Source organism: Nomia melanderi, chromosome 2, assembly GCF_051020985.1.
Source record: "Nomia melanderi isolate GNS246 chromosome 2, iyNomMela1, whole genome shotgun sequence".
In the NCBI taxonomy this organism is placed as follows: Eukaryota; Metazoa; Arthropoda; class Insecta; order Hymenoptera; family Halictidae; genus Nomia; species Nomia melanderi.
Genome location: NC_135000.1, coordinates 31,775,551 through 31,801,279, shown reverse-complemented (window position 1 = coordinate 31,801,279; position 25,729 = coordinate 31,775,551). Strand labels below are relative to the sequence as shown.

General features: G+C 42.8%; 5 protein-coding genes across 19 annotated transcripts in view; 3 read left to right on the top strand and 2 right to left on the bottom strand.

The window, feature by feature from the left end:
* Window positions 1-6,051, top strand: part of zyd (sodium/potassium/calcium exchanger zydeco) — a 10,269-nt gene extending 4,218 nt beyond the window's left edge. For 4 of the 7 annotated variants that reach the window (XM_031983258.2, XM_076364680.1, XM_076364679.1 and 1 more), the window contains 7 exons: window positions 1,794-1,967; window positions 2,206-2,393; window positions 2,777-3,017; window positions 3,277-3,402; window positions 3,675-3,890; window positions 4,025-4,126; window positions 4,240-6,051. In XM_031983258.2, the coding sequence (XP_031839118.1) occupies window positions 1,794-1,967; window positions 2,206-2,393; window positions 2,777-3,017; window positions 3,277-3,402; window positions 3,675-3,890; window positions 4,025-4,126; window positions 4,240-4,583 (1,391 nt within the window). In that variant the 3' untranslated portion in view covers window positions 4,584-6,051. Of the gene's footprint in view, window positions 251-1,793; window positions 1,968-2,205; window positions 2,394-2,776; window positions 3,018-3,276; window positions 3,403-3,674; window positions 3,891-4,024; window positions 4,127-4,239 lie in introns of all 7 variants that reach the window. The other 3 variants (XM_031983261.2, XM_031983259.2, XM_031983260.2) reach the window with 3 other exon arrangements.
* A 68-nt stretch (window positions 6,052-6,119) lies between these two features.
* Window positions 6,120-17,124, top strand: Hk (potassium voltage-gated channel subfamily A regulatory beta subunit hyperkinetic). 9 transcript variants are annotated; one of them, XR_012998012.1, is made up of 10 exons: window positions 6,120-6,363; window positions 10,241-10,491; window positions 11,536-11,749; window positions 11,819-11,946; window positions 12,038-12,244; window positions 12,329-12,426; window positions 12,542-12,598; window positions 12,647-12,868; window positions 12,937-14,901; window positions 14,968-17,124. XR_012998012.1 is itself a non-coding variant. In XM_076364676.1 (10 exons), the coding sequence occupies exons 3-10, from the start codon at window positions 10,272-10,274 to the stop codon at window positions 13,036-13,038; spliced, it is 1,248 nt and encodes a 415-aa protein (XP_076220791.1). In that variant the 5' UTR covers window positions 8,924-9,072; window positions 9,868-10,170; window positions 10,241-10,271; the 3' UTR covers window positions 13,039-17,124. The 9 variants fall into 9 exon arrangements, 8 of the variants coding, with proteins under 8 accessions (XP_076220789.1, XP_076220788.1, XP_076220787.1 ...); XM_076364676.1 differs by lacking the exon at window positions 6,120-6,363 and adding exons at window positions 8,924-9,072; window positions 9,868-10,170 and having other exon boundaries at window positions 12,937-17,124; XM_076364674.1 differs by having other exon boundaries at window positions 10,241-10,434; window positions 12,937-17,124.
* Window positions 17,125-17,300: 176 nt separating this feature from the next.
* On the bottom strand, window positions 17,301-21,921 carry LOC116429854 (sodium/potassium/calcium exchanger 4). The gene is made up of 6 exons (XM_031983246.2): window positions 21,093-21,921; window positions 20,196-20,686; window positions 19,138-19,351; window positions 18,884-19,051; window positions 18,486-18,794; window positions 17,301-18,370 (listed from the first exon to the last, which is right to left on the bottom strand). Exons 1-6 carry the CDS (start codon window positions 21,181-21,183, stop codon window positions 18,078-18,080), a joined length of 1,566 nt encoding a protein of 521 aa, XP_031839106.1. The 5' UTR covers window positions 21,184-21,921; the 3' UTR covers window positions 17,301-18,077.
* A 145-nt stretch (window positions 21,922-22,066) lies between these two features.
* meigo (Solute carrier family 35 member B1 homolog meigo) lies at window positions 22,067-23,687 on the bottom strand. Its single transcript, XM_031983254.2, has 2 exons — window positions 23,102-23,687; window positions 22,067-22,858 (listed from the first exon to the last, which is right to left on the bottom strand). The coding sequence occupies exons 1-2, from the start codon at window positions 23,486-23,488 to the stop codon at window positions 22,280-22,282; spliced, it is 966 nt and encodes a 321-aa protein (XP_031839114.1). The 5' UTR covers window positions 23,489-23,687; the 3' UTR covers window positions 22,067-22,279.
* Window positions 23,688-24,041: 354 nt separating this feature from the next.
* On the top strand, window positions 24,042-25,512 carry LOC116429856 (formylglycine-generating enzyme). The gene is made up of 4 exons (XM_031983253.2): window positions 24,042-24,627; window positions 24,723-24,894; window positions 25,038-25,224; window positions 25,291-25,512. Exons 1-4 carry the CDS (start codon window positions 24,042-24,044, stop codon window positions 25,444-25,446), a joined length of 1,101 nt encoding a protein of 366 aa, XP_031839113.1. The 3' UTR covers window positions 25,447-25,512.
* Window positions 25,513-25,729: the final 217 nt, after the last annotated feature.

Here is a 25,729-nt window from a genome sequence, read left to right as displayed (position 1 = left end):
CTTCTTTAGGTTGCTTAATCGGTAGGAAGTCACATCAACTATACAGCTGTATAACCTGTACAAGACACCAATACGTGCATCGTTTGCTCCGTTGCACCGTCACTAAGGTATCATAGAAGAAAAATTACGAAGATAAACGAACGAATTAAAACAATGCAATGGATTGGACATTGTTCACCGTTGATGTATTCAAGCGACAAAATGATTCTCTTTAATAAGTCACACAGTGACGATTTTCCATAATTGTCAGGTGCGTATGCTGCGAACCTCCGAATTGGAAACAGGGTGCGACCGAGTATATTCAGTTTCGCTTGATCTGTCCGGTCATCGCTTTTCTTATGTCTTACTCTCGTTGTTCGTCTGACGATCAAATATTTGGCAAATACACCTTGGGATCTGCGGTCTATTTTGAATCGTGAGAACAGACAGACATAGGCACTAAAACATCATTTATTAACCAACCAAAATACCATGATGGAACAACAAATGTTCAGTGGTTGTTTGCTGTGAACAATTTCAAAACTACTTGCTCTTCTAGTTTTTTATTTATCTATTTGTCTATTCGCCTATTCGTCTCTTCGTCTATCCGTCTATTTGTCTATTCGTCTATTCGTCTATTCGTCTATTCGTCTGTTCGTCTGTTCGTCTGTTCGTCTATTCGTCTATTCGTCTATTCGTCTATTCATATATTCATATATTCATCTATTCATCTATTCATCTATTCATCTGTTTATATACATATTTACCGAGTGTCACCGGTTCCAAGTACAACCAAACAGTAACGATATCATACTTTGTACACGCATACAATATGCCATGTATTCTATAATACTTATGCTTAATGTATCGCAGATCAACGTATGCACATGTGTAGACCAACGTAGGTTTTTGCTATGAAATTCCTTCGGTCGGTCTTCGCTTCTCTTGTGATACATAGTTGCAATTAATCTACTTTGTGTAGATTAACATCTTGGCAGTGATCCATTAGAAACGTGGATAACTGTAAGTGTGTTCTTCTCAATATCTGTACAGTATTGTTGCTATTATTGTTTCTATTATTGGTAGAATCGTCGATCTCTTACAGAGATTATGTAAATTAACCGGCCGATTCCTGGCATGGCAAGTAATCGATTTAACCGTAGAGAGTCGATTTCGATAGAATTCAGTGAAAATCGTTCATCTTGGAGACAACAGTTTCAGCTTTTGCAGTGATAAAACTTGGCAGAGAAATAAAGACATTGGAAGAACAGCGAAGGTCGATGAACTGTTAATACACAGATGTACCGTGTTTGCGGTTACCGGCGTTACTCGAGCGAATACAATCAATTACCCTGAATTCGTAATCGCCGAGTAAAGTGTGAATCCCACGGTTGTGTTCAAGGTCGTGCAGACTTATATAATGGATTTGTCCGAAATTGAATAAAAGATAACAATGCGAGAAGGCACGACCGACCGATACACATCGAATCGCTGGCTGTCTAGCATTGTGGATCACAATTTTTTGCAAAGATCAATGATTTGAAAGCGGTAAAAGTACTGTACCAAAGAAAGCAGAAATTTTCGACGATCTTTCTCCGAATCCTTCTCTTTGTTCGGTCACGCTGCCGGAGGAGCCGTCAAGCAGCAGATACGCTCTCTTCGTTTGTGTTTGTTCGGACAGGAATTTTCTGAATTTTCTGAATTTGCTTATTTCGGTGTTTGGCCCAACGTTTCTCGAGGACAATGCTTCGAATCAGTGCTTTCGGCGTTTCGCATCGCGACGCAAACTTTGTTAAAATAATTTCACGTTTTAGGTATAAATTGTACACCTCCGGCGATAGAGGATTTCCCACACGACTTATTCGACGAGAAGCAAAGGCAAGGCGGAGCTGTCGTCGTGCATGTGATCGTTTCACTTTATCTATTTATCGCGTTAGCCGTAGTATGCGACAAATTCTTTGTGCCCGCTGTGGAAAAAATTTGTCACGGTAAGAAAAAGTATGGTTTACTCTTAAATCGTTGCAGTCTAATCGCGAGTCTAATGCTTCGAGTTTGTTTGGTGATCGGTCACACGGTCGTTCGAAATGCCTGAATGATCGATCGAAGATACAGTCTTGGATCGATTTTCGATCGAACGAACATTTCGTTTCGAACAAAAGAGAAAACGATCGTTTGCTTCGCCTCGATACGAAACTAAAGAGATGGAAGAAATATTTTTCATTTCAGCTCTCTCGATGTCCAAGGACGTGGCTGGTGCGACTTTTATGGCTGCAGCAACGTCGGCACCAGAATTGTTCGTAAACGCGATCGGCACGTTTATCACCGAAGGTGACATCGGAGTCGGAACAATAGTAGGCTCGGCTGTATTCAATATTCTTGCTGTACCAGCTTGTTGTGGTATAGGTGCCGGGATGGTAAGTTGAAATTCAGATTCGGTTCAGCCGAAAAGTTATTATACCTCGTTGCTTAAAGTTTCTCATTGGCATTGGATCGCATCCGAGTTACGAAATACAATTCGGTAGATTCGAATACATACTTGCCGGAATGCAATGCAACGTGATGCGATCAAAGGCAGTGTAACGCGCAACGTACTATTGCCTAATGTAATGGTATGGAACAGAAGCGCGTTGCACGCGCATAAAACGTTATTCCTGTAAAACTTGTGCAACCTCGATAACGCGTAGAGTCTAGTTTGCATTAGATATTGCACAGATTTGTTGAGGTTGACATGCTAAAGAAATGAACAGCACGCTATCAATCTCAAGCCATGTACATCTGTCTGTATCGGTGAACGCAGGTAGTCCCTTTGGATTGGTGGCCGGTTAGCAGAGACTGCCTTGCCTATGGCGTTACAGTTGCCATTCTAATATGTATTATACACGACGAAAGGGTAGAATGGTACGAGGCGTTAACTCTCGTACTACTGTACATCGTCTACATTGCCGTCATGTACTGGGACAAATCGTTTCAACGATGTACACGATTCCGCGCGAATGATGTTGATCAATCCTCATTGGATGACCATCGACTCGCGGCAGGTAAAACAACACGAGGTTTACTTATTTCGAATAAGGGTACGTTCACAGCGCGATGAGAACGAAGCGACGAAACAGACGTGCAGGCAGTTTGATTTGAAATGTGTATTCTTAGTTTTCTTGGGTTTCTTTGGTACCGCAAGTCCGCTCTAAACGTACCCTAAGACAAAGTTATTCGTATAATTCGTGAATGAAGATTGCCATGTCGATGCTTACTCGCGTATAATCGCTTACACCAAAGCGTCCTTAATCCTTGTTTCAGAAGGCAGCATTGAAATTCACCTAGCGAGATCGGATAAAGTGCAACCGACGAGTGATCAAGCTGAACGTACAGATGTACCTCTACAAAACGGAGGAACGAAAACTCAAGAAGAAAATTCGGAACCCAGTGAGTTGAGAAGCTTGCTAAGAAGTTTAGCGAAGTCGATAGAATTAGTAGTTTCGTTGTGTTAATCGCATCCCGTTAGGTTTCACAGGGAAACAGTGTAGCCGTTACTATTCATTTATAGGCACACTATTCGATCCCATTGCGTAGTCGGTGGTTAGTTTTCTTATTGAAACATTACATCGTAGGATATCAGTTTCATGAAATACAGAATCACGCGAAAGACAGCGATTGGCATCGTTAGAGGAAACGTTATGCGGTTTCACACTGTGCAGGTTACGAGTACGAGTTACTGGTCTGGCCGGCACGAGCGGGATGGATAAGGAAAACGGCTTGGATCATGACATGGCCGATACATCTGATATTCATGTGTACGATACCAGATTGCGAAAAGCAACGATTCAAAAATTGGTTTCCGGTTACGTTTCTCATGTGTATCATTTGGATTGGATCTTTAAGTTACGTTGTCGCCTGGATGATTACGATAATCGGTAAGTGAAATTTCTGTTACGAACAAATCGAATGTGCGTATAGAAGATTGTCGTACACGAGCAACCAGATTGAGCGACGAATAACGGAGAAGAAACGCAAGGTAAGCAATAACCAAGTTTCATTCGGTTTTCAGGCGACACCCTAAAGATACCGGACTCTGTGATGGGCATCACTTTTCTGGCAGCTGGTACTAGCGTTCCGGAAGCAGTGTCGAGCGTAATAGTAGCGAAACAAGGTAAAATCAAAGAAACGTATCGAAAAGAAGAAAAAAGAATAAACGAATCGGCTGTAAGGATACGGATCGCTCCTGACATACGGAAAAGTTTCAATTGCTTTTTTTCGATTTAGGGCATGGGTCGATGGGCATTAGCAACTCTATAGGCTCAAACACGTTCGACATATTGTTATGTCTGGGACTGCCGTGGCTAATCAAATCTTCATTCTCACCGACGCAGCCTGGAAAACATTATATCAGTATAAACTCCGGTGGACTGGAGTACAGCGCCATATCGTTGCTGTCGACGCTGATGTTACTCTATATTGCTTTTGCCTCGAATAAGTTTCAGCTCGATAGAAAAGTAGGCCGTGCCTGTTTGTGTATGTATGCCGTGTTCCTCATATTAGCTTCGTTGATAGAGCTCAATGTATTCTTCAGGGTAAATTTGCCCACCTGTCAAAGGACGGTTAAGTGATACGGAGTCAAGAGTAGAAACTTTTAACGATATTCGATACGGTTTTAGTTGATTATCGTATGTTCTCTAAGAACTGACGAACAACACCGTGGACCGAAGAATACTGTTTTATATTACGCGAAGTCTCTCTCTCTTTTTCTCTCTCTCTCTCTCTCTCTCTCTCTCTCTCTCTCTCTCTCTCTCTCTCTCTCTCTCTCTCCCCTCCCCTTTCCTCCTTTCGTTTCGTTTCGTTTTTAGGAAACTTTTCATCGAAGCATCCCTTCCGTGTGTCATACCACCTACTTACTCTTCGTAAGCAGGCTGATTGTGCATATATTTTTGATCCATTGGACTCGTAGCTTCGTCCTTGTTCCTACCCCGGTTCAGATCCACTGTGCCCATTCTTCTCACCCCCCTTTTGTTACCGACGGACTGTTGTTCACTTTTCCATGTCCAACGCTCCGAGTCTTGAAACGTTTCTATGTCGCCCTCGATATACTTGCCTCGTTTCGTTATTGCTCTGATCTTAACCAGCGCACATATCAGAATCGGGAGCACATCCGATGAAGTAAATGGAAAAAGTCTTCTAGAACCGAATCCGCCATCGTTTATCGAGAAGCAAGTTACGATTGCATCACACGGAGAACAAGTATTGTGCGAATATGATCCGACGAGACAGAAGCGGCGATACAATAAGTAACAAGAAATAGAGAATCGGATTGGAATTTTGCAGGAAATCGCGGTGCAAGAGGTCAATTTCGAAAGAGGGAAAGAGTACGACGCGTGTAACGAGTGTCGCGGACGATCGTAGATGATAGATCGTGGTAAAGACTGCCGCTTCTACGGATCTGTCGGTTCGAGAATATATAAAGTCAACGAATGCGTGCTCGTTACGCGCGTGCAAGTACGTACGCGAGTGAGTACTGTCAGGCAAAGTTCCGATAATCGATCATCGTTCCGGAACGATTACGATAATCTATTACTGGAAGGAGAAACATGGAAAATACTGAAATTACATATGATACAGCGCTGATAATTACACGCGAAATCATTATTGACAAAGACGCCGCTCATTTGTTTAGTCCAGAGTACAGTGCTCGAGTCAAAGTGAGTGTACGCCTTAAACGCGCAAGATTTATTCGATAAAGATTCAAATTATATACGTACTATCGTTCGTCCAGCTATATCAGGGACTGCGGCACTGTTCCGAATCGTAAGATTTGTTTGTTGCAGTTCAGAGATTGCTTCCTTCTTTTCCTTTTCGTTGAAATTTCGTTTAATTAAACGATCCATCTGTATTTACAGTATTATCGATCTACTCGTTGATAGGATGTCATGCAAGTATTAGATAAACCTTGCCCTTGTAAGGTGCATGCTCACTTTTCACTCTCACTCGTACGTTGATGTGTACTGAAATTCACCGCAGGGTGTGTATTTAGGTAATCTACGAACTTAACGAGTTTAATAAAGTACTGTAATAAGTTATTAACCAGCTATAATCGATCCTCGCGCGGTTTGCCGCGCAAACACGCGTTAGAAACGCTCGGAGGAAATCGTCTTCTCGATATGCTCATTCGAAGAAATGCATGGTGGCTGATGGAAAAATTCTGCTAGGAAAATTCACAGTTGCGACGAGTTCGCGAGCGTTGGCAACTGTAATCGATGCTTTCGAGACCTTTGGCACGATTTCAACGAAGGAGTATCTGCACGAGCCCAAGAAGAGAATCTGCAACCACCACGCGTCGCAGATTCGTTTCAGCGAGGAGCAGAAACACGTCGGATCGTGGCGGTTTTTTGGCAGGTAAGGGAAGAGACAAAAGCCTTTTTCTTTCCGCGAACTAGCTGCACGCGTGGTTTCGATTGAAACGGTATCGCATGCCAGACTCGCAGACTGGCGCATTTCTCATCATTCGAGATCAGTCGGAAACAATTTGTAACGATTGAAACGATTCGAGCAACCCGGTAGTTACGAGAGACGCGTTCCATCGAGGCAACGCGAGCAAGGTCTCCGTCGGAGGATTTGCGATAGCATATTGGAGTACGCACAGTGTAGAAGCGATCCCGTGACGTATTTAACATGTGACAGTGGCTAACGCATGGTGAAAGGTATCGGATCGGAACTAAGGTCGGATGGTAGTAGGTCGAACGCATATGTACTATATGGGTCGGTAGGTCGAACAACGTGGGCGGTCATAAACGGCTCAGGAAGGGGTCAGCTGCACGTCACCACACCGGATCCGCAATGCGGCGTTGTCGCTGAGGTCGTTGTCATTTCGCTTTTCCATTCGATCGTCAATCCTCGCTTTCTCTATTTCTTTGCATTTCATAGCCGCCAATGTTACGCGTGTCAACGTGCATACGCAGCTTTTTACGCGCGTCTGCTTATTGCGGGTTGCAAACGTGCGCCCGCATCTACGTACCCGTTAAGTACGTTAAGTGTGCGCTTGCGAGTGTGCGCGCCTGTGTGCGCGCCTGTGTGTCTGTGTGCCTGTGTACCGTGCATACATCGTCTGGATGCCTACGATATAAATCCACGATACAGGTGCTGCGTGCACGCATCGAGCAAAACTATGAATCGATCGTAAACTCCTTTGACTGGCAGTTCGTAACGATAAGCGACAATGGATAAGAAAAGAGGCAAAGGGGCGACACAGTGGTGGTCGAGATTACACGCATGAAGATTTCCAAGAAAGGATAACGGTCTGCTAATCTGTCTGTGTTCGACGAAGGGTGTGGAATATGGAGTGGAGAGAGCAGGTAAACGAGAGATATAGCTCCGAAGGCGACCCGATGCGACAAATGCGGCGAATGCGCCGAATGCACCGAATGCGACGTAGGTAACGTCATGCGCTCTAAGATGAGCCGCAACCCTCTCTGTTGAGGGGCGCAGCGGCGATAGGGGGTACACAGTGCGCGGTGCTGTTCGCAGGGAGTAGTGCGCGGGCGTACGCGCGCGCGCTTTCACCAACCCGCTCGCTCGTGCACTCGAAGAAGCGCAGAGGAACAACGGTACGGTGGTACGGTGGTACGGCGGTACGGAGGATCGGCGGTACGGTGGTACAGAAGTACGGAGGTACGGCGGTACAGCGGTACGGAGGTACGGAGGTACGCTGGCACGGAGGAACAGTGTAACCAAGTACAAAAGCTCGAAGGCACGCACGCTCGTAGCTGCAACTCTAAAGGAGGGAGTCACAGTGGAACCAAGTTGTACAGTGTTACTTGCTGCACGTTGCAGGTACAACACTCGTCGTTTCGGTGCTTTTATTTTCTCTGACATTCGTTAGTATCGTTCCTGGAACGATCATAGCAGACGTTTTCTCGTAAACCGAATTCAGCATCGATTAACCCGAGAGAAGAACACACGACGAAAGTGTCGAAAATATCGATCAATCACAAAGTGCTTAACAAAGATATAGTTCGTATCGCATGTCCTTGCGTACACGCGATCGGCAACGAAGTTTAATGCTGGAATCTCCACGCAATTTCGAAACAAATTTGCGATCGACAATTTCGTCGAAACAATTCAAATCCAGATCAAGATCTAAACCAAAATCGAAGAAGAAATTCAGCTCAAAGTTGAAACCGGAAGCAGAATTGGAATTACAACATTTTCATTACCGTACAAATCAAGAACGAAATTAGCATCGGCACTGTTTACTGCGAATTGTCGGTTGCATCTACGAATCTGTGAAAGGTGGTTTTGAATATTGTTGGTGGTGGTGGTGGTGGCGGTGGTGGAGGCGGCGGCGGCGGCGGCGGCGGCGGTGTTGGTGGTGGTGGTGGTGGTGGTGGTGGTGGTGGTGAACATTGAAAGGAGCGGCGGATTCAAAGGCAATAATCATCGACGTCTTGTTGAACAGATATTGTCTGTTCAAAAATAGCAATCCCATCACATATCGAAACTCATATCGATCATTGTTCGTTTATACGTATGTATGTACATAACGGCACGTTGCTTTTAACGAGTGGAGTTTTGTGCACTGATTTTCGCAAAGTGTAGTGATCGAGCCGACTTGAACAGGTCACAACAACGTCCTATCGCTGCGTACCAGAATAGTTTCGAACTGTACTTGTATTCTTTACTGTGGTGCCTAAATAACTTAAGTAAAGAAAAATTAGTGCCTATATAACGAACGCGCAATAAATATATCAAACTGTTTTATGACTTTACGAGGTACCGGATTGTCGGATCGAATTGCTTCGTGTACACGTTTAACGATCGGATGGCGTCCGAATGATTTGATGCTTCTTTGTTACTTCACAATCCGATTGTCCAAGTCATAGTAGGTTCATCGTTGGTCTCTACTTCGATCTTGGAAAAATTATCACTTGTTCGGAAACGGTTAAAGCCTTGCGGAATACTATTTCAAAATACTAAATACACAATGTCCCGTTTAATGTTGTGTAATCTCGGTAATACGTCCACGGCTGGAAATGATACGAACAACAACGCGAATACAAACAGTAGTATGGAAGATGACGACTATTATCCACTGCCTACAATTTATCGGTAAGTGGAACTTTACCGACTTGTATTTCTTTTCGTTTTCTCATTTCATTTCATCCAATGCGACGATCAATCGACGAACCATGAATCGGATGAAAGAATTCCTCTGTATACGTGTCCATCGAAGATTTCCATGCCTCGATCTTGAACATAGTTATTGCTGTAATTATTGAAAAAAATGAAATCATTTACCAAGAGCTGTGCATAATTGCTACGAGGACCGTAACATTGTTGCCTCGATGCTTCCATGTGCGTGGACGCACGTGTCGGGTCGTGCCTATCGCGATAAATCCACCATCGCGTTAGATATTCTCGAAATCTACGAGTCGCGCGTAGGTACGTGAATTGAATCCAGTTCCTAGACTACTTTACATGGGTGCATAAATATATGGAAATATATATATATATATATGTTTGATGCAATCGACTATTGGAAACGAAATCCCATCTACTTACCGTAATCTCGATAATGGTAATAGCAATTTATCGTGATGTTATAATAATGACACATGTCATCGATTCGATATTTGTACGTACGATAGATCCACAAACGTGTAACTATTCTATTATATATTTCCTTCCTCCTTTCTACCGCGACTACCAGACACATTCAGGATGCGTCGAAACATTTTCCATTCCATTCGCGAAAGCAACAATTTTACGGCGAAAACAAAGTGAACACGGCGAATTCGATTGTTTCGTCTAGAATCTTGTTTTCCGGAGAAATAAATGTTAATCTGCTACGCGAATAATTTCGCGATTCATCGTGTTTAATTCTACTTCCACGAATGCTTGTAGCAAACATTGAAATTACCCCATTGGATGTTATTTTAAACGGAATACAGTGAATAATAAGCAGCCATGCCAGTTCACAAGTTGAATTGAATCGAAAACGAAGCGTAACAGGAAGAAAATTTCTTAACGGAGCGATTTAAGCTTTCCATGCACTTTCCTATGATCCTACATAGTTTCAGTCGATTCATAATGAGAACGCAGATACATAGGCGCATAGACGCATAGACGCGCACACGCGCACGCATCGGGTAAATGGAATTTAACGAAAATGACATGTATATGTACCACAAGTGGATAGACATTAAGGTTTGCGTGGTTGTATCGAGCATTCGATCGATCGTAACCTATTAATACTTTGTACACTTTGTGCGCGCAGCTGCCGTGCACCTATAGCGAGTCTGGATTGTATGGAAGAATTCAACGGTGGTAGCGGCGGTGGCGGTGGCGGTGGTGTTGGCGGTGGCGGTGTGGATACTGGTGTGCACTGCAGCAATACCGCTGGAACGAAGGAACAGCTACTGACTAACTGCATTGCCGCACAAGCGCAACGCTTACAGCATCCTTCGCCAGGTATTCGCTACCGCAACTTGGGCAAAAGCGGTCTACGTGTTTCCAATGTTGGATTAGGTACGCTGAATGTTTTCCCCCACTTTCGTAGAGCCGAACAGAGTCATGGCTATCCGACCGTTTTATTTCATCTCGATGTACGCTTCACCCGAACTGCTCGAATAATAGCATCTTCCTCGATCGGCTGTCTGTCGTATTTCATTTTCATTGGGAATTTTCGTTAGAAATTTTCACAATAACTCGGGATACTCCATTTTCACGATTCTTTATCGTACCCTTTACACGTACGTGGGATGTCTCACGGCTTTTCTCATTGTTGCGTTTCTACCCGTTTGGTACGTATCTACGCACGTCCATCGTTTTACCTTGATATCTTCCCTTGCTTCTTATCCATCCATACGCGTATCTATTTCAAAGAACCTCGTGAATGATTGTAGTCGCGCACGACCATCGGCTTTACATTTCTTCCCTTGCGAGCATCACGGGACCGGTGAGCTGTTCAAAGGTAATACGTCAGATTTATCTTTGAAAATTTTTGAAATCGCGTAAACAGCAAACTTCAAATTAACACAAAGATTGCGAACGACTGTAATACAAGGTAAGCGGAAGCAAATAAATCCATCGCAATTTATTCTTAATTAGTACAGACTTGTATTTCCATGTAGCGAGTAAATAATGCAAGTTAGACAGGAGAAAGAATAGGAGGAGTTGATGCTAGAAGAGGAGACTAAATTGAAGATTAAAGTGAAAAGTAAAACAAAGCGATCGGAGAATTACGTAAAAGTAACATGAAATTTCGTATTCTTCCTATATACTCGCAATCATTTGTAACCGTAGAGAACGATAGGTAAGTTTGCGCATGTACCGTTATCATTCCACGATCCGTTTACGTAGAATTGAAAGCGTTCAAAAATACAAAACGGGGTATGTAATATCGTTTCGAGGATCAATTTATTGCCATATATTATACGAGACCAATTACAATTACAAACACAACAAGAATCGTGATACTAGAATAATAATGAAAATGACGGTGATGATTATCACAATAACAAGTCGCTCAGTGGATTATCTAATGACGTAAATATTACTCGATACACTTAGGTACATGGACCACTTTTGGTATTGGAGGTTGCAGTAGCGAAGAGGCTGCTGAAGCAGTAGTCGCGCTCGCCTATGACAGCGGCATAAATGTGTTCGACTTGAGCGAAGCGCACAGCGGGCACAGAGCAGAAATTCAGTTTGGTCGAATTTTATTGAGACGTGCTTGGAATCGATCCAGTTACGTTGTTACTACTAAAATATATTGGAATACCAAGTAAGTGATCCAAGTGTGTCGAGTATGAGACAACTGTCACGAGCAAGATTAAATATGAGTGGATTATAGGGCAGAGGGCCGTGGATTATCGCGCAAACACATCATTGAATCGGTGCAGGCATCGTTGGTCAGATTGCAGCTTTCCTACATCGATATAGTAATGATCCACAAAGTTGATCCAATGTGCCCAATGGAAGGTTCGTTGGTTGGACGTAGCTAGTGATTCTCATTCGTTTCGAGGAGGTGTTTGATTGTGTCGTTGTGTTCTGGTTCCTTGCCTTGTTTCAGAGATAGTGCGCGCAATGAATTACGTGATAAGTAAAGGATGGGTAATGTATTGGGGAACGTCTCGTTGGACTCCGGTCGAAATTATGGAAGCTTATACGAATTGTCGTCAATTCAATTGTGTCACACCGATTGTGGAACAAGCCGAATATCATTTATTCTATAGGGAAAAACCAGAACTTTATATGCCAGAGTTGTATAACAAAATAGGTGGGTAAATATGGAATTTTTCAGTTGGGTGCGCGTGTGTCTGTACGGATACGTATTGCTGTAATCAAACTATCGTTTTCGCAGGTGTCGGTCTGATGGCATGGTCCACGGTCACGATTGGTATGGTTTCCGCGAAACCAGAAGATTACGGAGTGTCGTTTTTATCGCGGTCTTCTTACAAGGTAATGTCACATATCCGCATTACCTACCGTTAACCGAATCGACTGTGCAACGCCATCCTGCCGTCTTGACAAATGTGTTCTAAACCACAGACTTTTCTATCGTGAATGTTCGCAGAATAAGTATTCCTCGTTCAGCTGGACAGAGGACGAAACGCAGTCCTTGTACAAAGAAGTACGTATTCCATTGTCACTGCGTAGCAGCGCAGGGAACTCAACGTAGAATTTGTTTCAGCAGGAATACGGTTGGAAAGAAAAGTCCGGCGAGGATGAAACACGAAAGTATTCGGACAAATTACGAGACGTGTGCGCTCTCGCAGAACGTCTGGGCTGCTCGTTCGGACAGTTGGCCATCGCGTGGTCCTTAAAGAATGAAAGTGTTCAGTGCCTTCTACTCGGTGCATCAAACATAGATCAATTGTACGAGAGTCTTCAAAGTTTACAGGTAACGTTCGATCGCAGGTACAGGTAACCTCTCTCTTGATCGCTAAGGAACAATTACCGCCGTTTCAGCTAATTCCCAAACTGAATGCAAATATCATGAACGAAATTGAGAGAATACTCGACAACAAACCGTCCCGGCCACCGATGATTTCGACTCTGGCGCTTAGATGACAATCAATTTGCCCTCACGGAAGTGGTGGGGGCTCTCTAGAGGATGGAGGTAGTCCCAAAAGCGAGGGGGCAAACAGTCAAGATCAGGAACAGACCAAGGAATTAACCGGCAAACTACCCTTCTGCGAAATACAATGAACGGCCGTAGAAACGGGCGTTTGCGTATTAACTCGCGCATATTTTGGAGCTGGACGTCACACACACACACACACACACACACACACACACACAGTTGGACTCGAACCTGGCCGAGTCTAAAGGAAAGGCGTAACGAGGCTAAGCTGAAACTGAAAATTTTCGACTACTCTGCTGTGTATTGTTCAGCGTTTAATGCGTACAGCACGAGTATCCTCGCGTACATGAATTGACGACAATACTTATGGTTACAGTTATGGTTACGATTGCAATCGCAAGCACTTAATCGGTAATTAATGTGAGACCTTGACGGGTAAATTTCAGATCCAATTGCTACGTTACATCGCAGTTATGTTTTTGCGACTCTCGTGATATACCGACAAAATGATTCGACGATCGCGTCACGTGAATTCTGCGCTTCAAGACTAGACGAGGAACCAAGATTTTTTACAAGGCTGCGAGTTGAATCTTTATTCGTAATTCGATACGCAAAGTGTTCATTAAAGCTAATTACATAAATAGTACGATGTAGAGTAGAGAACGGTACGATTGTAAGTACTGTTTTCCGCTCAAACAAGTTCGTTTTGCCGTTCCGCATATTTACAATTCTTCCGCTCAAGAAAGACGAATTTATTCTGTGCATGCAGTTCATAAGCCAGCAATAATACGGTACAGAGCGGACGGTAACTTTTATAACCTTGCGCGCCTGCCGCGTGTCAGGAATATCTTGAAATATGATAATATCCGTCGAAACATAAATATTGCTTCAATGACGTGTGATTGCAAAACACTTCACCTAGATTTTATCGTACTAATTCGAACGTTTATCGCCGCTCTGCCATTTCGAATTGAAAATATTCTATCAGTCCTTTCCTGTGTACATAAGTATATTTAGCTCTTGCCATGCCGAACGTTATCGGAACAGGACAGTTGAGGGCTGGTCAACTAGTTGGCTACCTAGCTAGCTAAATTGCTCGCTAGGCAGCTACGTAGCTAGGTAAACTATTTTAGAGGAATAACTATGTAAGTACGTAGGTGTACGTAGTTCAAATATCAAGTAACTATGTACATAAATAGATAGGGAGCGAGAGGGAGAGAAGGAACAAGGAGGAGGAAAAGTAGACGTATGCGAAGGATGTGTATACACGTGTACCTTGAATGAATGAGAGAAACAAAGGGGAAGTAGAGAGAAGTAGAGAGAGGTAGAGAGAGGTAGAGAGAGGTAGGGAGAGGTAGAGAGAGAGAGAGAGAGAGAGAGAGAGAGAGAGAGAGAGAGAGAGAGAGAGAGAGAGAGAGAGAGAGAGAGAGAGAGAGAGAGAGAGAGAGAGAGAGAGAGAGAGAGAGAGAGAGAGAGAGAGAGAACATTTCGTAATTTATAATGTGATTAAAGAGTACGGAATACGTAATGACATTTTTATTCGACGCTTATTTCAGAACGATTCGATGAATTGATTCATGCAATTGTATTGTCGCGTATGCCAAAACAGTGTCTTCTAACAGTTGATTCTTTGAATAACAGTTACAACAACCGTCCTTACGGCGTCACGTCTCGTACGATATGATGTGTTACAACGTTTCAAATGCTATTTGCGTCTCGACTTCAATTTCGTCTTCTCGGGTAGTACGTGTTACATGCCAGTTACAATGCGCAGAAATACATATGTATATCGGTATGAAAGATCGATCCGCTAAATGGACGAAGAAGAACGAAAGAAAGAGAAGCTAAATGTAAGTAAAAGAGAGATACGAAAATACTTGAAAGCCACTTTCATATAAATCATTTAATATCGACAGAAAAGTAGCACAAGGTTCACTTTCGAGAGTCTTGATCTCTGATGATCAATTAATTGGAATTTTGCGGCTTGAGATCGTTGCGATTAATTCTATATTTGATGACTTTTTGGATTTCCAATATGTTTAAACACCGATAGAAATCTTTTTCGAGACGGGTCGAATTATGATTTAATCAAGCATCAACGGCAACCGATAAGAAATATCAATTCAGATGGCTACTCGTGTCGATCGCATTAATTATTGCAACATCGTTCCTATACGCAGTAGTGGTCTGTTGGTCTGTATTTTCCGCTAAAATGGTTTCCCTTCGAAATAACGATTCTGTAGTGTAGTCGACCGATATGGTGCATTACATTCACCGTGATACTAGAGGAGCGGTCAAAGAGAAAGAAAGATAAATATGATACGGGACCGAACCAAGTGAACATTCGATGCACTACGAACAAGTGAAATTACTAAAACGTCGAGCATTTTGTCGTTGTTCATAACGAATGTCGTTAAGAGTGCACGCTGAAATCTCAAGTATGCGACGATCGTATATTGCTTTAAGTCGAATAGCCGGTAATGAATCGGTAAATCGCACGACACCGGTAAGAGAAAGTCTACGTCTAATAATCTAAGCATAAAATTCTAACAGCTGACAAATATCTAGATGTCCGAGGACAAAGTATCTGGAAGATATTTCTACACATTTGAAATAAGTCGAGGACATTTTCTATCGTTGAATTCTATTCAAGTATATGAAAGTGAAGACGCGAGCACAACGAATACGGGGCACGATACAGATGTTTAACGAACCATTTCGGAAACCTAAACTGTGTCGATCGTAAACTTGACAGGTTCGAGTTACATGCTGCCACTTGCGTACGTTCTGTCGGGCTCCTCGGATTTTTTATATTTCTAAAGAAAATTATCTTTCCAAAGAGTCGAACGACATACCGTCGAGTATGTGTTGGAAGATTGTCCGAAATACCTTGGTCTTGGCAGAACGAGTGAAAAATATTTTGCGAAAAGAAGAGAAGAGGAAGCGAGGTTGAACAGACATTTAATATCGAATTGCGAAATTCTATAGTCTCTCGACGAGACAGACAACGACGAGTTTGTTTTGTATCGCGTAACCGAGGCTATGCATCTAGCATCCAGCATCTAGCATCGGGCATTCAGCGACAACTCTGTTTTTCAAATCTTTATTTCGTTACTTACTACATATTTCGAATGACAGTGTTACAAACAAGTATGGCATTGAACGAATTATCGGCAATTTGCGACAGTATGCGACTGACCTAATCGTTCGGAAATTTCAGGAAATTATATTTCAACGTGCACCGAAAATGTTTCCAGCCTGACAAATCCACTTGACGCCTTTTTCATTTTGCACGAGTATTCGTCTCGTCTTGTTTCATTTTCGCGTGCGCGTGCATGTGTGTGGAGATGCGTGTGTTTGTCGTACACTACCGTTACGTTTCTTGCAATTCTCCCGACACCGCACAGATATTTATTTTACCTCGTAGCTAGCAAAATAGACGCGTGTATCGTTCATTTAACTCGTTTATCGACGATCACGAGATTCGACGAGACCCCACGGAGAAGGAAATAGCAATTTCCGAATCTCCAATGGAGCGGAGACGACTTGTCCCGTGGATTTCAACGGTTATTATTATATTATCGTTACACAATCGCTTGTAAGTTATCTTATCTCGTTAATAACACCTACGTGTTACCTGGCTATCGCATTTTGTTTACGCGGTTAGTCATTATCGAGTAGCCATCGCGCCGAGACACACAAAGAACAGTGTTAATCACAATGAGAGCCGATATAACTGATTAAATCGATTGAAATCAACGGATCGACGTAAAGTACACACGTAAGCAAGGAATGGAGCTGCGAAGAACCAATGACCCGACGAGAACCAATCGAAACATCCGAATCTCTATTGTCCTGAATTCTTCGAATAAACGATGCTCGTCGCGTCTGTACATCTACCTACAATAGATATGTAGAATTTCACATGTTGGTGGGTGGGACCATGCCACGCATATGTCTAAGCAACATACCGTATTCTTTTCTTTCTAATCGATTATCAGTAACATAGGCGGTACGTGCTCATTTCGATTGTATACGCTCTACAGAAATGTATCGAATATTCGAATACGCAATTGAATTTGTATACAGTGATGGCAATATACGCCATCGACCCTGACATTGCTTTCCTCTGCTTCCGTCGTACCTGTTTAGACAAATTCTCCGCGACGCGACCCAACGTGAAATTGCCGTTTCAATAACGTTTCATTAAGGTCGCTAAAATTTCTCTAACCATAAAACTGAATGGTAAAACTTGTAATTTACAGAGTTCAACGACTACGGTGTTTAAACGTTTCCGTTGATTCGTGGGTTTCTTCGTCGAATGGGAAAATAAATGATTGTTCGTTAGGAATGGACAGCCGAAGCTAACTCAGCATCTCCGTATCCTAAACGATTATGCCCGATCTGTTTGAATTTTCTGATAAACATGACCTACTTTTCTCCTGAATAGTAACTTTATCCGAGGCTATCGTCGTTGAACTGCTATCACCGTCTACCACCGTCGGACGAGAGATCCATCTTCGTTTCGAGGGTACTGTGTTCTTTCTTGAATTACGAGCGTTTATTATTTATGCTTCGGCAATCTAAACTGACGCATATTTCGAGAATAGAATGACCAAGCTGGAAGAGAACTCTATTAGTGTTTGTACCGTGCGCGACAAGTTGTTCAGGTTCGATTAAGAAAGGCCACTTTGCTTGTTCGTGGCTCGTGGCTCGTGGCTCGTGGCTCGTGGCTCGTGGCGTAAGAGGAACGGGGGGAACATTGAAATCCACATGAAAAATCAATTTCAATACTATTTTCGTGCTATCGTTGACTCGTGTAGTTCAAGGACCCACCGCACGATGGCCTTCGAATGACCTCGAGGATCAGGTTAAATAAAAAATTGGTTCGTACCGTGCACGGCTGACGCTCGTTGGAGCATGATTGGCTGAATGCCGGGAAACGCCAGGACTGTGGTAGCGGAGAACGTGATCACGGAATTTCGGAAAATACATGTAAAATGCACCACAGTGGTTAATCGCGTCGTCAATCGAAAACGTTTAATACGGCCAGAATTGAAAAGACTAAAAATACCGTATACAAGAACAGACAAATGAATCCTACTTTCTTGTTCAAATGAAACCTAAAGACAGCAATGACCGCGTAAAGTATGATTATACAGCCGATTATGGATAGTATGCTGTACGACAGGGCTCCCGATAAAACCTTCACGTCACTCCCTGTCATTAGACACTTTATTGTCCACGGCAGACCCAGACACAGTAAAATGTCTAGAATATTTGCTCCCAGGGTGTTGCTCATCGCCATGTTTCCGTCACCTACATAGATGTACGGTGTTTGTTCGATAATCGGAATGATTTGCATCGTTCGAAAAAGTTGACGGGTAGATCGAGAAGGAAAGTTCAGGTAAAGAGGGAAGACGGACGCACGTACCTTGTCTTGCTAAAATCACGATAGATGACATTTCAGGCATGTTTCCACCAGCGGCTAAGAACGTAAGGCCCATAATGGAGTCTGGGATGCCTATGGTGTCGCCGATAACAGTCACCATCCAGGAAACCAAATAGGAGGATACCGCTAGCCACGCGACGCACATAATGAACGTCAGTGGATACCAATTTCTCAATTGCTCGCATCTCGTGTCCGGTATTGTTACGAACAACAGAAACTTCAATGGCCAAACCAGGAGAAACCAAAATTTTGCCGATGCGCTCCGTTCCTTTGGCCACGCGAACAAATTTTCTGCGAACGAGAGGAAAGAATATTTGTCGGTGTACTACCGTAGCTCGTGAAACCGTGGTAAAACAGAATAAAAGAGATTCAATAAACACCTGGTTGCTCCTGATGGTCTTCCGATTTCTTGGAATTGGCCAAACTCTCCGGATCCTTGGTCTCCTCTCGTCGTTGTACCGACTCGGTGGCATTCGAATTTGAAACGGAATGTTCACCAAGATACGGCTGGTACGAACCTTCTGCCAATGAATTGTCGATATTCGATGCTACAACAGTTGAAATTTTCCTTCGTTTTCCTTCATTTTCGCGGTTCGTTTTCCAATTTGGAATTAAAAGCAGCCGAATTACTTACACGTCGCTGTGGAACTTGAAACTCCATCGGAGCAGGAACGCACCACTCGTTTCGCACAGAACAGTACGATTAGGTAAATAAGGAGCTCCGCTAATAGAATTACTGCTTCGTACCATACGATCCGACCATCCCATATTATTATCACCAACGTTCCAACCGATATTATAAAGACAACGCAATCTCGCGTTAATACACGCCACTCTAACGGTACGGCCTGTCGAAAGGGATAGAAAGAATGGAATTTGTAAAACGCAACACACCCACTTACACACGTGTACCGCGTATTTCATTTTGTTTCGTCGCGCGTCGGGCAGGCAATATAACACTGGTCCGAAGAATTGAACTTTTTCTTTCTGTTACAGAAGGTTTAGCGAGACCGATCTTGATAGTATTTCTTATGCTGAATCAAAATATGCAATCCGTTTGTCTCCATCGAGATAAATTGAAAAATACCTGCATGAATCGATGTGTTTCACGCACGTTTAAACGTTTACAATGCCATTAAAATGTACACCATTGTATTCGGAAAGGTCCATAGAATCGTGCTGTGCGAGAAAAGTTTGACTAGTTTCCACAATTATGATACAACGAGTGTTCACAGTTGAAAAATTGAGTTTTGTCGAAATTTGATTTTGAATTGAGAATTCAAGAAATACTATCGAGATCAGCCATTGAACCTCCCGTAACAGAAATCGTGTCGACCCGCGCAATTGAAGAAGCATAAAGGTTGTTTGTTATCAGTTTTGTCCGAATACTGCGCACACCGTGTACCGCGATTCAACGATGCAACAGGAAAGAGGAAAGAGGAATTAAGGAAAGAGAAGAAAATCTTTGCCTGTACAATACGTACCTATCTATATCGAAATGATCGGCAAACAAACTAGGATACACTTTTCTTCGGGTGTTCAATTAGCTGTACGAACGGTTGGACTACACTGTTGCGAAGGGAACTGTTCCGATTCTACAGTTATTAATTTGTCATTTGGTGAATTCTCGATAAGATGTACACTGGCATAGGCACGTGTCCACGGTATACGACGTAACGAGCGTTTACTTACGTGAAGAGCCGCCAATGCTCCGACAGCCGGAGTTGCAAACGTATCGAATACGGCGCTACCGACAACAGTACCGACTCCGATGTCCGATTCGGTGAGGAAAGTTCCGATCACGTTTACGAACAATTCGGGCAAAGAACTGGCCATCGCAAGGAAAGTCGCGCCAGCAACATCGGTACTGATGTTTGCGCTAACGCAAATCCGATCGAGTGCCGGTAACAGATAATTGTGGCAGACGAATGCCGTCAACAGAAAACAATAGAATCCGAGGAAGACATGCAATAGTAGAGCACCGTGTCGACGTTGTTCGTCGGTGAATAAATCTCTGGGAAAATCTTCTTGATCGCCATCTCGAGTGGTGTGGTCCTCGAGTACCGTGCTGTAACGTCTGCCGGCATCTCGGAACCATCGCTGATCTTTTCCCGTGGGTGATTGTGCTCCTGGATCAATTTCGTACGAGTGGACAGCATTCGACGAGTTGCTCGCAAATGACTCTACAATTAAAATTCTTTCTCTCTCTCTCTCTCTCTCTCTCTCTTTCTCTTTCTCTTTCTCTTTGTCTCTTTTTCTTTCTTTCTTTCTCTCTGTCCCTTTTTCTTTCTCTTTCTTTTTTCTTTCTCATTTTCGTTTCCTTTTTCCTTTTCCTAAAGAACAGATCGCTACAAGTTCGAAAGAAGTGTAAAATAACGCGCTCGACTTTGTGAAACCGGTAACATTGTTTGCATCGAAATTTCTCTGTACGACAGCGGAAGACAGCGGAAACTACAGATCGATCGATCGAAAGAATCATAGACATTGCGAACAAGAGTCCAGGGACAGGGTAAACGAGAAATACAGATCAACAGGAACGAATGAGATACAATCGTGTGTAGATTTGAATGGACAATATTCGGCACTCACCACCGTTCCCGAGAAGCCCAGAAATAATCGGGAAGCACATTGCTAGCAACACGATCCACGCGTAACATCTGGAAAGACGACTGCTACTCATTTCGCGACGATATTGCTAAGATTCTGACCGTTCAAACACCGACCTTCGATGCGACTTCTTTACTGAAATACGTTAAACTACTTGTTGAGTAGCAGTTTGCGCATTTATGGTACATTCGACTGATTACACTCCCTTCCTAACGACCAACCACGCGTCGTTATTATCTGCTTGCCCATCGCCGACGATGTTGTCTACGTTGATAACAATAACGAAATCCGATTTTAGAAATGTTTTACGCGACTCTACCACACGCGCAGGCACGCACGCACGCACACGCGCATGCACACACACTTGAAAAGGGTTTGACGTCTCGGACATATCGCTGCAATTTGCCTGCTTGTCGTACAATATCTTTTTCACTGCGCTCCTCGAAGGCTGCCTTCCGAGTCGCACAAAGAATTGTTCTCGCGTAAAAAATGACACGTTATTATTACTATACTATCACTGTATCATCCATTTATTCTCTATTCGTCCACTTGTTTATCGGTACATTCGAGAAAAATCACGATACCATTTGCGCTTTACTCTAATAAATCGTATTTGTACTCGATAAAAGTATTTCTTAATGTAATTTACAACATTCTTTCCTTTGTGTGTACCGAGTACGGGAAAGCTGGGAGACTGGAGTTCCGTGAAAACAAAAGCAAGTGTATACACTTCGGAGCAGTAATGTAACGTAAAATGTATAATTCTTGTTGAAAATGTGCACCACTATTTACATGAAATACAGATGCGATCACAGACGCCGGTATACTCGGAGTAAACAGTGCCCTTTGCTCACAACTGAGAAGTACATGTAATATGACATGAGATAATATAGTATAATGCAATGTAATGTAATGTGATGTGATACGAATGTAATATAATATAATTTAATATAATATAATATGATATAATATCATGTATTATAATGTATTACGATACAATATAAATTAATATAATACAATACAACATAATGTAATATAATATAATATAATATAACGACTTCACGTTTTGTACGAAATCGTAAAGCCTTCGACACGTCAGATTTCGCGAGCTTCGACACATTACGATACCTAATTGCACACGAACGCACTCGCGCACACGTTCGTCTCTCTTATTTCGTTACATTCTTTTTGGAAGATTTATCCCTACCATACATAGCGTCTAGAAATAGTCCTGCAAATACTGTGAATGTACCTAACCATTGCCTGGTGGTCAAAGTATTTCCAAAAATAAGTACTGATCCTAGAACTGTGAAAAACTTTCTAGTGGTAGTTATAATAGAACACGGTAGCGGACCGAATTCCGCGACGGTTAGAAATATAAAGTACTGCCCAAACGCGCCTGCTATCGAAAATGTGGCCATATGCCATATAACGAAAGGATATTTGCGTAAAAACTGGACAAATTCCAGAAATTCTCCCGAGATTAGGATAACGGTTCCACTGAATATTATCGACCATCCATTCATGTTTAACATCATGTGTCCAGACTTGGTTTTATTCTCTGCCCTCATGCGTTCCTGTACGGCGCTGGTTATACCATCCATGGTTAAAGAGAGTAACAGTAACAGTTCTCCGAATGTAGTTTGTCCTTCGACTTCCTTCTTCAATGGACTGACGTCTTTGTACATAAAGAAAGCAACACCAATGACAACTAAGAAGACAAATAAATACTTCCTAACTGGATAAACCTGCAAGGTAATGCACCAAACTGTTACCAATAAACGACTACCCATGATCCGCATACCTAATTATACGCCTATTTAAATCAACATCTTGGCTCCATCTTTTCACTCTTGTTAAAATCCAATAGAATATCGATAAAAGAAGGGATTAAAGGTTTATAATTATGTTTGGAAGCTTTACACGTGAACGACATCGACGAAACAACCGACGAGATGAACAACAAAAAGAAAACAGAACAAAAGCGATACCTTGTTCCCAAGCAGTACTCCGAGTATCATCACAGGAATCGGTTTACCAGCTTTTCCAATTACTTGTGTCGGATAACTGACAAACTGTAAAGCCATGTTACTGCACACCATTGCGAGTAAATAAGTGAGGGAGGATATCGCGTGATATGTTTTTGGAGTAGTATCTTCGCCTTGCTTCATCACTGTTAATAAACTAGTCTTAACGAATAGGTAATTGACTAAGCATTGAAAGAAAACTAGAGTAAACATATAGGTGAATCTTTCACTGTTCTTTTCATCTCCGTATTGGCCCCGAGTGATTTTTTCTTGTAACATAGCAAAATAGAAGTAACATACAAAAATACCAAGAGTACAGAACCCTAGTTTGGAATGTTTCAAGGAAACCATTGTTATTGTATGTACTAAACGCACACTGTAGCAAACCGATTGTAAATTTTTACTAATTTTCTATCGCGTATCACAGAGAAAACGGAAACATTAGAAACATTCTACCTAACAAATTTTACACGAGTAGATACGTATAAATGGTACGTGGCATACTAGGATGAGTTCCACGCGAATCACATTCGCCCAAGTCATATCGTACGGTCACAGATTTTTGTAGTTTGTGGTACGGTTCGTACGAGTTCTATCTGTGGCGTAAGATGGCACCACCATCCACTTCCGTCAATTGGTTTAGTTTCGTTTCGTTTCGTTTTCTTTACTGCCGGATTGGTTATCGCCTGCCGTAGTTCTAGGACAGAGCGATGCAATTTGCCGTGTCTAATAACGTAATGTGACGTGAACTGAAGTGTGTTCGACACGACTGTTAGTCTCCGAGCTTTCTCCGTTTCACTCTCGTTAACGGTGATCGGTTCCTGATGTTCACAATCGAACATTAGGTCTTTACATTACAATACGATCCGCCCGTTTCTCTGTACAAACATTTCCAAACCAGAAAATGGGAAATCTATTCCGGTTCGTTCTGAACACGCGATCAACGAGTTTACTGATATGCGCAGGCATTCTCGTTACGTTCTGCTGTGTACCGAGCTGCTCCGAGAACGATCCGTTAAGCAAACAACAATGTCATTGCGGTCAAGAAGCGAGCCGACAAAACCGACAAACGAGACAATCGAAAGAAACGCAAGGTTATTGCAAAGCGACGAACGATGCTTCTCATTTATACCGAAATCAACATTTCGATCGTCCGAGAAACATGGCAAAAATAGATGCAGTTACTTTTTCGGTTGGAACAGATGATCCAGTGTTTGTCGCTGATGGCGAAGGGCCGAAACGACAAGTATATCTTAATAGTTTTTACATTGATGAATTAGAAGTAAGTAACCGCGAGTTTGCAGCGTTCGTAGACGCGACAGGATACCGAACGGAGGCAGAATTGTTCGGTGATTCGTTCGTGTTTGGTGGTCTGTTGAAGAACCACGCAGAAGCAAAAGCGCCGGTAGTCGTCGCTCGAGCTCCTTGGTGGTTGCAAATTAGGAATGCGAGTTGGATGCATCCGGAAGGTCTTGGTTCCAGCTTATCGGGTACATAGTCCTTGTAATTTTTCTCTTTTCTCTCTTTTTCCCAACGTTCCAGAGTTTTTCGTGAAGGTAGCACCAAATTAAATCGAATGATCCAGACAGGATGGATCATCCTGTCGTTCATGTGTCGTGGAACGATGCTGTTGCGTACTGCAAATGGTTAGGGAAACGATTACCGACCGAAGCGGAATGGGAAGTGGCATGCCGAGGTGGCCTCTCTGATAGGTTATATCCATGGGGCAATAACTTTCTTCCGAATGGTCGACACAGGTAACATCAATGGAATAGCGATAAACGACCAACGATAGAAAAACATTGACACTTTAAGATGAATAATTTACCATCCGATGCAAATTGGAATAAAAATCGTGAGAAAACTCGCAGTATCGTAATACGAGAGAAGTGACTTTTAGAGCGAACACGTGGCAGGGTGATTTTCCGAACAATAATACGAGCGAGGATGGCTACGAGAGTACCTCGCCTGTCACAGAATTCCCGCGAAATAAGTACGGGTTACGTAACATGGTGGGAAATGTTTGGGAATGGACATTCGATTGGTGGACGATCGATGTCGCGAATCGTGGTGGATTCAGAAATCCTGTACGTTTCGGCCTATATTTCCATTGCTTTTCTACACCGAGATTTCTCAATGAACTATGCTTCCAGAGTGGACCAACGGAAGGCACGGACAAAGTAAAGAAAGGTGGATCCTACCTTTGCCATAAAAGCTATTGTTTTAGATACAGGTGTGCTGCTAGAAGTCAAAATACACCTGACACATCGGCTGGAAATCTAGGTTTCAGATGCGCCCTGTCCGCCTGATTTCCTAAGAAAAGTACCCTTAAAAGTATCCGATTTTTTCAATAAATTTCACTTTTCTATATCTTACATTGTACTTTTTGTTTCTTTGATCGCATTATCCAATTTATGAAAATTAATCGGTATCGATACACACATCGAACGATCCTCGCGTGAGTATTTACATGCTTACTTACCTACTTTACTTGGTGTGCGACACTGATGCGTACGCACAAGTGAACGTTCGTTGGATAGTTTACACGCTTCCCTCGGCAATATTCGGTCATCATCGGTGTATCTCGATACC